Source organism: Oncorhynchus tshawytscha, linkage group LG19 (genome assembly GCF_018296145.1).
Source record: "Oncorhynchus tshawytscha isolate Ot180627B linkage group LG19, Otsh_v2.0, whole genome shotgun sequence".
Lineage (NCBI taxonomy): Eukaryota > Metazoa > Chordata > Actinopteri > Salmoniformes > Salmonidae > Oncorhynchus > Oncorhynchus tshawytscha.
In genome coordinates, this window is record NC_056447.1 from 49,870,665 (window position 1) to 49,882,092 (window position 11,428).

The 11,428-nt window shown below is 39.2% G+C and overlaps 1 protein-coding gene across 1 annotated transcript in view; it reads right to left on the minus strand.

Moving 5' to 3' along the window:
- The window catches only part of LOC112218899 (troponin I, cardiac muscle-like), a 10,389-nt gene extending 8,751 nt beyond the window's left edge, over positions 1 to 1,638 (minus strand). Inside the window, exon 1 of the mRNA XM_024380134.1 lies at positions 1,621 to 1,638. Within this exon, the coding sequence (XP_024235902.1) occupies positions 1,621 to 1,631 (11 nt within the window). The 5' untranslated portion in view covers positions 1,632 to 1,638. The remainder of the gene's footprint in view (positions 1 to 1,620) is intronic.
- Positions 1,639 to 11,428: the final 9,790 nt, after the last annotated feature.

Here is an 11,428-nt window from a genome sequence, read left to right on the forward strand (position 1 = left end):
AGACTCTTCCTAGAGCTGGCCGCCCAGCCAAACTGAGTAATCGGGGGAGAGGGGCTTGGTCAGGGAGGTGACCAAGAACCCAATGGTCTCTCTCTCCAGAGTTCCTCTGTGGAGATGGGAGAACCTTCCAGAAAGACAACCATCTCTGCAGCACTCCACCAATCAGGCTGTTATGGTAGAGTGGCCAGACGGAAGCCACTCTTCAGTTAAAGGCACATGACAGATCGCTTGCAGTTTGCCAAAAGCCATCTAAAGGACTCTCAGACCATGAGATGTCTGATGAAACCAGATGTAACTCTTTGACCTGAATGCCAAGGGTCACATCTGGAGGAAACCAGACATCACTCATCTTCTGGCCAATACCATCCCTACGGTGAAGCATGGTGGTGGCAGTATCATGCTGTGGGGATATTGTTCAGTGGCAGGGACTGGGAAACTGGTCAGGATCCAGAGCCCTCAGGACCTCAGACTGGGGCAAAGGTTCACCTTCCAACAGGACAACGACCCTAAGCTCACAGCCAAGACAACGCAGGAGCGGCTTTCGGACAAGTCTCTTAATGACCTTGAGTGGCCCAGCCAGAGCCCGGACTTAAACCAGATCGAACATCTTTGAAAAAAGCTGTGCAGCAACGCTCCCCATCCAACCTGACAGAGCTTGACAAGACCTTGAGAAGAATGGGAGAAACTCCCCAAATACAGGTGTGCCAAGCTTGTAGCGTCATACTCAAGAAGACTTAAGGCTTTAATTGCTGCCAAAAGTGCTTCAACAAAGTACTGATTAAAGAGTCTAAATACTTATGTAAATGTGATATTTCAGTTTTCTATTTGTAATACATTTCTAAAAACCTGTTTTTGCTTTGTCTTAATGAGGTATTGTGTGTAGATTGATGAGGGGGAGAAATACAATGTTATCCATTTTAGAATAAGGCTGTAACATAACAAAATGTGGAAAAAGTGAAGGGGTCTGAATACTTTCCGAATGCCCTGTATATATGCATTGTGATATGTGATATTTGAGGCTCTCTATCACAAATTAATTTTATATTGTGTACACACATATTATTAAAATGATGTTTCTAAACAATGGCAATACTGCCACGTGGATCTGAGCCTTGTTAGAAAACCACATTAGTTTCCAACTTTCGACTGTGGCAGATGCACCTCCCCCAGCTTCAGTCCTCGACTTTTGTCTACAGTCGGTTGCTTTAGCTTTACAACTCAAAAATGCCAAATATCAACGGTGCTGCTATTGGCAACATCATCTTGTGAGTCTACCTTTAAATTATAAACTAAATCTCAATGTGATCTGACAGATTCAGAAGCTTGAAAACCCCATTAGAAGTAAAACATTAAATAAAATAAAAAAGCTTTAAAATCCCATTGAAAACCCCACTCGCTTTTCGAACCCCCAAAAACTAAAATTGAACATAATTAATGTTTATTTTTGTTTGATTTGGAGTCCAATTTAATAGTTTTAGTATAGTTTTAGTTTTTCAAATGGGTTTGTTAATAATTTTATTTCAGTTGACTAAATCGTTTTTTCATGATTAGTTTTCGTTTTAGTTTCAGTTTTAGTTTACTATAATAACCTTGATACACACAGTGAACATGAATACTTACGCGTCTGCCATGTTTTCCTGCTTATCTTACTGAAATTTAGATAAAGAAAGGAGTTAGCATTTTTACCCCACATGAAACGAAAAACAGTAAACCAAACATTCAGGCCTATGTTCTGTTCTGTACATTTTTATGTACTTTACATTTTTATGTACTGTACATTTTTATGTACTTTACATTTTATGTTCTGTACATTTTATGTACTGTACATTTTATGTACTTTACATTTTTATGTACTTTACATTTTTATGTACTTTACATTTTATGTACTGTACATTTTTTATCCATTGATGATTTTGTTTTTTTAATGTGGGAACAATTTTCCTTTATTTATATACTATGTTATTAATTTGGTTGTAAAATGTATTGGAAATACAATTCAATGATTGTATCTTTCACTTCTGCATCAATTGAGCTGTTGCCAATGCTGAGGATGGGGTTTGATGACTGGTTGTATGGTCTTTGGGTCAGCTATGTCACGTACTCAGAGCATGTGCTGCCTCATTAAACCTCTCTTTAGATAATTTATTGTGCACTGCTGGTGTGTCCAAATCCAAAAGAGGCCTCAGTCCAGACTTGACAAAGGGAGTTATTTTATTGTAGCACATTTGAATTGTGTACAGTATGTGAGGCATTACAGGGTTATTGTTATTTGCAGCTCACATGACCTGATTCCAAAGGTCAACATTTCACACAAAGAAACATTGAGATATTATATATCACATATCATTATTTCCTGGGAAAATGTCAGAGCATGTAACACCCAAATGACAAACCATTACAACACATTTGCCATTTCAATCACAATTTCAAAGGCTGTGCTGGTTTCTTTTTTGCTCCCAAGTAAAAAGCAGAGTAGAAACAATGTGCCTAAATGTTATATTTAAATAGTTAAATATATAAATATTGTAAAACATTTTGTTGAAAATATTAGATTTACAATGTGAGGAGCTAACGTTTATCTCCGTAACTGACAAGAGTCTCTGCATAGGTGTCAGTGTAGTCCATAGCCCACTAATTTAAAGGCATGTGAACTAATTAACACTATCTTGCTGTCCATGGCAAAATATTAATACAATGTGTCATCATATCATCAATTTCATATCTGAATTCCGGCAGACCCTCCAGAAATAAATATAATTCACCTATACTGAAAAATCACACATTCCCATACTGTTTTCCTCTGCCTCCTCAACACTCTTCCTGCATTCATAGTGTACCTACAATATAATACATGTATTCTACACAGAATATGAAATATAAAAAACTAAGTTCCTTAATATCAAGCCAAAGTGGTCATTGAGAGGTACCCTACCTTTAAGATGTAGAAAAGGCTGAGAGAGGGAGAGAGTGAGGGACTGAGAGAGGATAGGGGGGATATCATTCAGATTTATAGTCTCTAACCCCTGTGTGAATGGCTCACTAAAATAGACTTCTCTCTGTCCAAGCCACTCTCCTGCTGACGTTTACAAACATTATTCAGGCAGGAAAGGGCTGCAATAAAACAACTTATATGGACTTGGATGTTTGGGCAGTACACTGTCTGTGTGTCGCGTGGTTCTGACGCCACCCATTGGTGGCAAGTTAACATGAAACATGTATTGTTAGAGCCCCTCTAAAACCTTCCCTTGTGGTGTGTCTGTAGACTCCTACAGCATCCTATGGTTAGTTGCCATAGGAGTCTACCAACTTGTCTCAGGGCAACTCTAGGCAATCAAATCCAACCAAATCCAATCAAATTGTATTTGTCACTTGCGCCGAAATACAACAAACCTTACCGTGAAAAGTTTACTGACCAGCCCTTAGCCCTTAACCAACAATGCAGTTCAAGAAATAGAGTTAAGAAAATATTTTTGAAATAAACTAAAGTAAAAATAAATAAATAAAATAACACAATAAAATAACAATAACAAGGTTATATGCAAGGGGTACCGGTACCGAGTCAATGTGCGGGGGTACAGGTTAGTCGAGGTAATTTGTGCATGAAGGTAGGGGTAAAGTGACTATGCATAGATAATAAACAGCGAATAGCATCAGTGTAAAAACAAAGGGAGGGGGGGGGACAATGTAGATAGTCCGGTGGCCATTTGATTAGTTGTTCTCACAGTCTTATGGCTTGCGGGTAGAAGCTGTTAAAACTACTTAGGGATAGGGGGCTGTATTTTCACGTCTGGATGAAAAGCGTGCCCAAAGTAAACCGCCTGTTAGTCTGGCCCAAGAAGCTAGGATATGTATATAATTTATAGATTTGGATAGAAAACACTCTAAAGTTTCTGAAACTGTTAAAATAATGTCTGTGAGTATAAAATAACCTATTTGGCAGGTGAAACCCCCGGGACAAACCATCCAGGGAAAAAAACAATTGAGGTTATAGTATTTCCCAATGTTTTTCTATGGGAAGCACTATTTAATGGGAACCTGGTTGCAGTTCCTATGGCTTCCACTAGATGTCAACAGTCTTTAGAAATTGTTTGATGTTTTTCTTTTGAGAAATGAAGAAGTCTGGCTGTTCTTTGTAAGTGTCACTCTGAAGGTCTCTAGTATTTTGGTGTGAGTGAACGCTTCACGTTGTTTTTATCCGGTATTGGAAACAGTTTATCCCGTCTTAAATTTGATAGATTATTTATATTTTAGGATACCTTAGGTTGGATTAGGAACATTGTTTGAAATGTTTGGACCAAGTTTACAGTTTTGCTACCTCTGTAGTCAAACAATTTCGTATAAATCGGAAATTAGCTAGGTTGAATTTGATTATTTGAATGACCTTTTTCACATGCTTTTTAAAAGAGAGGTTGGAATTAAGTATGATTCCAAGGTACTTACATTCAAATACCACCTGGAGCTTCTCCCCTGACACACAGACATCAGGCTCAGTAGCATCTGTTGCCCTCTTTGTGAAGAACATGCAAACAGTTTTTTTCACATTGAGATGCAAACACGAGTCACTGAGCCACTTTGTAACCTGGACCATTACAGTAGTGAGTTCCTGTGCAGCTTGTTGTTTGCTATTTGCATGCACGTATATCACTGTATCATCTGCATACATTTTAACTTCAGACCCAGTACAGACAGAAGGCAGATCATTAATGTACAGGCTGAACAGGAGGGGCCCCAGTATTGACCCTTGGGGCATGCCCACATCATAGCTAAGAGTGGGCGACAGCTCATTGCTCACTCTGACACAACTGAGTTCTGCCTTCAAGGTATGATTTCCTCCATCTCAAGGCATCAGGGGAAAAGTTGAACTTGGACAATTTTGTGATGAGAATCTCATGGTTAACAGTATCAAAAGCCTTCCTTAGGTCCAGAAACACAGCCCCAACAACGTCCCCTTTGTCCATCTTGGACTTCACATTTTCCAGAAGAAAGCAGTTGGTCGTTTCTGTGGAGTGTTTCGCTCTGAAGCCAAACTGCATGGAGTGTAATGTGAAGGGGCTGTTGTTGAGGTGGGCAATCAGTTGTTCTGCTACACACTTTTCAACAACCTTTGACACCACAAGTAGACGTGATGTACCACATCACGTTTAGGTGTCTTTATGTGATAATTAGCCAACACATCAGACCGCCACCTGTGACCTGAGAACAAGCCATATAAATCTTAGCGGTGCTTTATTTAGAGTGGGACTAACAGGTGTTAGTGTAAGGTGGCAGATTTTGATGTGTTGTAACCCCAGCCAGAGTTCATTCTCTGTGTGAATGCAGTAAGTGAGGTCAATGGTACAAAGGAAATAACCACTTTGATATCCTCTACATTTATCAGGTCTTTGATATCCTGTATATTTATAATGTCTCTGATGTCCTGTATATTTATAATGTCTCTGATGTCCTGTATATTTATCATGTCTTTGATATCCTGTATAGTTATAATGTCTCTGATGTCCTGTATATTTATAATGTCTCTGATGTCCTGTATATTTATAATGTCTCTGATGTCCTGTATATTTATCATGTCTCTGATGTCCTGTATATTTATCATGTCTCTGATGTCCTGTATATTTATCATGTCTCTGATGTCCTGTATATTTATCATGTCTTTCATGTCCTGTATATTTATAATGTCTTTGATATCCTGTATATTTATAATGTCTCTGATGTCCTGTATATTTATAATGTCTCTGATGTCCTGTATATTTATCATGTCTCTGATGTCCTGTATATTTATCATGTCTCTGATGTCCTGTATATTTATCATGTCTCTGATGTCCTGTATATTTATCATGTCTTTCATGTCCTGTATATTTATCATGTCTCTGATGTCCTGTATATTTATCATGTCTCTGATGTCCTGTATATTTATCATGTCTCTGATGTCCTGTATATTTATCATGTCTCTGATGTCCTGTATATTTATCATGTCTCTGATGTCCTGTATATTTATCATGTCTTTCATGTCCTGTATATTTATCATGTCTCTGATGTCCTGTATATTTATCATGTCTCTGTCCTGTATATTTATCATGTCTCTGATGTCCTGTATATTTATCATGTCTTTCATGTCCTGTATATTTATCATGTCTCTGATGTCCTGTATATTTATCATGTCTCTGATGTCCTGTATATTTATAATGTCTCTGATGTCCTGTATATTTATCATGTCTCTGTCCTGTATATTTATCATGTCTCTGTCCTGTATATTTATCATGTCTCTGTCCTGTATATTTATCATGTCTCTGTCCTGTATATTTATCATATCTTTGATGTCCTGTATATTTATGTCTCTGTGGAACAGCCTATCAGTTACAGTAGGTGGAGCCTAATGAAAATGAGTATCCTGTCAGCATAGTAGTCAGCAAATATACTGTGGTATTGGACCACTTTTTTCGGTGGTTCAATACTATTCTTTTGGTAGATCTTCTTAAAAGATGTCCATTGAGTGCGATCCGTAGTTTTACCTGGTCAGGTCACACGGTCAGGATAGACTCCTGGCCCCACACAACACTCAACTAAACTCCTGGTACACAACCCCACGTGTCTATTGTCAATCACAACATCTTTATTACGCAGCCCGTCTCTACGGGTATGTGAGTGAAGGAATGGCGTCCTCTCGGGCCTGTGGCCAGGCAGGCCTCTTTGAAACACATCGTTGAACAATAGCAACCCTGACCCTGTGACCGTCACTATGTTTGGAAAGGTCAAATAATCCTAATATGTGTCTCATGTCTTCTTTGATTTACAAACGTTGTTAAAAAAACATAATGGCTGACTGACTGTTCTCTGAGGAGACCTTGAAGAATAAAGAGAGACTGCATGTGGATACAATGACCCACTAGCTTATCGCTGAGGTACTCTCTAGAGTAAAATGCTTTATAATACCCAGAAGAAGCAAAGTAATTAGTAAGTGAGTCATTTGTGAGTAATTTGCAAAAGCAGCATCTACTCTTCCTGGTGTCCACACAAAACATGAAACATTACATAATACAGAATGTAAATAGACAAGAACAGTATGAAACACCGTTCGGGTCTTTGCGTGTCAATAAAGATACACGTCAAATAACACTTTGACGCGCCAAATGAGCTTGTTGACCAATCAGGACCTGAATATGACTGTCACCTAATAATTTAACACATTCATTCATTTTACATGTAGTTATTACACATTGATTACACCATCACTCGTATTTCATGTCACAACGATTCACAGATTCGGATGCTATGATGGCGGTAAAGTTTTGTCTCACGTAGATGCCACTGCCGTACGAGCGCAGGCGTTTCCCCAAGTCCTGGACAGTTTACGAGCGCAGGCGTTTCCCCAAGTCCTGGACAGTTTACGAGCGCAGGCGTTTCCCCAAGTCCTGGACAGTTTACGAGCGCAGGCGTTTCCCCAAGTCCTGGACAGTTTACGAGCGCAGGCGTTTCCCCAAGTCCTGGACAGTTTACGAGCGCAGGCGTTTCCCCAAGTCCTGGACAGTTTACGAGCGCAGGCGTTTCCCCAAGTCCTGGACAGTTTACGAGCGCAGGCGTTTCCCCAAGTCCTGGACAGTTTACGAGCGCAGGCGTTTCCCCAAGTCCTGGACAGTTTACGAGCGCAGGCGTTTCCCCAAGTCCTGGACAGTTTACGAGCGCAGGCGTTTCCCCAAGTCCTGGACAGTTTACGAGCGCAGGCGTTTCCCCAAGTCCTGGACAGTTTACGAGCGCAGGCGTTTCCCAAGTCCTGGACAGTTTACGAGCGCAGGCGTTTCCCAAGTCCTGGTCAGTTTACGAGCGCAGGCGTTTCCCCAAGTCCTGGACAGTTTACGAGCGCAGGCGTTTCCCCAAGTCCTGGACAGTTTACGAGCGCAGGCGTTTCCCCAAGTCCTGGACAGTTTACGAGTGCAGGCGTTTGCCCAAGTCCTGGACAGTTTACGAGCGCAGGCGTTTCCCCAAGTCCTGGACAGTTTACGAGCGCAGGCGTTTCCCCAAGTCCTGGACAGTTTACGAGCGCAGGCGTTTCCCCAAGTCCTGGACAGTGCTGGTCATAAGAAAAGCTAGCTGGCTGATGGATGCAAGCAGTGTTATTCCCCAAAAACATAGCAAAACGACAATCTGTTACAGTAGCTAACTAACTATCTATATAGGTGTTATCATTTAAAATATCCCTCATTTATAAGACAGTTCTTATTTGATTATTGTAGTTATTGGCTGGCAGCAGGGCCCCCATCATGGCTTCAGCTGATACTCTCACCCTCTTCAGAGTAGGTCTCTTTTTACCCATCAGCTCAACTATCTTCAGATTCAGATTCTCAGTCTTTGGCAAATATAGCATAATAAAGTATATTAGGTATATAAATAACAAACCCTAGCCTATACAAAGCATTAATCATGTTAATACATGCTGTAGTGTTTTCCACAGAGTTTTTGTATGTAGATGTTTACATATACATGTAAATAAGTACCTCTTTGTCATTCTTGGACACCTTCATTGCAATGTCATACCTCTCTTCGTCTACAACATTGATCTTATGGTGCAGTTCTCTACACAGGGCCTGTGCAGAACTTAGATAGGATGACAGGCAAAGTATTGCATCCTGTCAATTATGTTCCAGTTAGGCTCATGATTGATTGAGTCAATCAACCCCTGTGACCTATGACCATTGTCCTATGACCCCTGGGACATACCTTTAGGTCAACCAGAGCCAAATCAGAAAACTTAAGAGGAGGAACTGTTTCAGCCAGAGCCTCTTCTTCTTTTTCTCTACTACCAGCATCACTCCTGCCTTTTTCAGCAGTTTGGTCTGAAATAACTGGAGGAATATTAATAATTATAATATAACAATGCATGACTTATGCCACTAAGTATCTCCTATCAAATAAAGACATGTTATCACAAATATAATTGATTTCCTAGGCCTCCTGTGATCTCTTTGAATGTGTTTGTGTCTTGTATAGCTGTTGGGATTTTTTTAAGTATTTATTTAACTAGGCAAGTCAGTTAAGAACAAATTCTTATTTACAATGACGGTCTACCCCGTCCAAACCCTAACGACGCTGGGCCAATTGTGCGCCGCTTTATGGGACTCCCAATCATGGCCGGTTGTGATACAGCCTGGAATCAAACCAGGGTCTGTAGTGACACCCCTAGCACTGAGATGCAGTGCCTTAGACCGCTGCACCACTCAGGATTGGGGAAGAAAATAGCTTTAGAGCCAGTCAGCGGGATGCAGCGAACTTCGGCTTTTTCTACGTGAACATAGAGGTTAATTAAGAATTCTTTGAATTATCCCTATATGTCATGTTTACCTCTTGTTTTTGTTTACTGTCTGTTATAATTAGGATTCTCGTTATCTCCTATTTTATTATTTTCTCCATACTGTATCATCGTTTTTTTTTAAACATACCTAACATGACACTGACAAGTTAATGTACATAATTTTACCATAAAACAAGGTTTTTTTTCCAGCAATTATGTGTAACAAAATTATGAAATGATAGGTTGATATAATTGATTTTTGCCCCGGTCTGTGAAGAACATGATCGTAGTCTGTGCAATAAAAATATCCTTTAAAAACACATAAAAATCATATGCCTCAGACATGATGGATTATCCTTTTGTTCCCTGAAAAACTGCCAAACGCCCACAATTTAGATTAGATTTAATTAGATTAAAATAACTAACATTTTCCTTGCATTGAAGACAAATTACAGTATACACATATCTGAACCTAAGAATCAGATCAATTAGTCTGTAGCCTCAACTCATCAACTATGACTTTATTTTTGGACTAATTGCCAAAGGCATGTGCATGTAGAATAGAATACGGTTTCAGCTTCAAAACCCTGCGTATTTCTCCTATATCAAGCCTCTGGCTGAGTGATGCCCATGCAGCTGAAGGTAAATATGTGAACTATTCAAGTCATGGTATGCTAAAACGCAGGCACTTGGCCTTTCAATTAGCACCAGGCCATACCTGAATACTATAGATTGTTAAAATAAATTGACTTTTGAGAGGCATACTGTACATCTGCCCTATTTCAGAAAGATCTAAAGATTTTTTTTTTAAATTAAATATCTTTCTTGTCCAGAATGTGTCTACATAACAATGGTAGACATTAGTCAATTGTGAATATGACATATTAAAATATATATTGATATTCAATATTAAATTTTTTATATTAAATATAGTATAAGAAATATGAACCTGCATGTACATTATGATACATAATTAACTTCATATCTTGATATCTGATCTCAGAGCATGCTCCCATGCCACATCGGATGTTAAACAAACTTACCTTTTTTTCTGCAGGAAGAAGAGTGAGCTATTCACTGGTCGACAATGTGATAACTAGACACTAGGATAACTAGACAATGTGATAACTAGACAATGTGATAACTAAACACTAGGATAACAAGCCACTAGAATAACTAGACAATATGATAACTAGACACTAGGGTAACCAGCCACTAGAATAACTAGACAATATGATAACTAGACAATATGATAACTAGACACTGGGATAACCAGCCACTAGAATAACTAGACAACATGATAACTAGACAATATGATAACTAGACAATGTGATAACTAGACAATGTGATAACTAGACACTATGATAACTAGACACTAGGATAACTAGACAATGTGATAACTAGAGACTAGGATAACTAGACAATAGGATAACTAGTGTCGTGATGTGACATGCTATTCTATAAAATAATTTATCCGTAATTAATATTACCTGATTGAGCTAATCATGTAAATGTAATTAACTAGAGAGTCGGGGCACCACTAAATAATATTTATAGAGATGTTGTCTTCCAAATAAACTCTTAAAGACCTAGTAACATTTTACATCAATAGCAGTCAATATTAATCGTCACCTTAATTCAGTCTCATCCAAATGGGCTGGGTTTGAGTGAAAGAGCGGGAAGACTGAGGAACAAAGGGCGAAGCTGTGCTATTGTAAATACAATATCTTATGCATTCTAAATTACTGCCCATTTGGAAAAGGAAAATGCAATAAATATTTACTCTGAGCTGCGCTTCGGTAGGTTGGTGGTAGATGGAAGGCCGTGTTGCCAAACCGAGTCCTTTGTCCTGTGAAGAATGTCTCTGCTGGTAAATTGGATACATTGTAGTAATGTCGTTGTGTGGTAGACTGAATACTCTTTCTGTTCCTTCCTAACCTGCGTTTGCAGCTGCTGTTACTAACTCAACGGCTAGGAGGTATCACTTCTGTAGTGAATAAGAGTTCACAGTTCATACCATTCGCAACCAAAGCTCACGCTGATGTTGGCTTTGTTCTGTAGTTATTATCTGAACCATTCTGAACCATCGGACCGTCGTCCTCACATCCTCGGAACAGGAGGTTACATTGTCGTCAAGGCTTTATA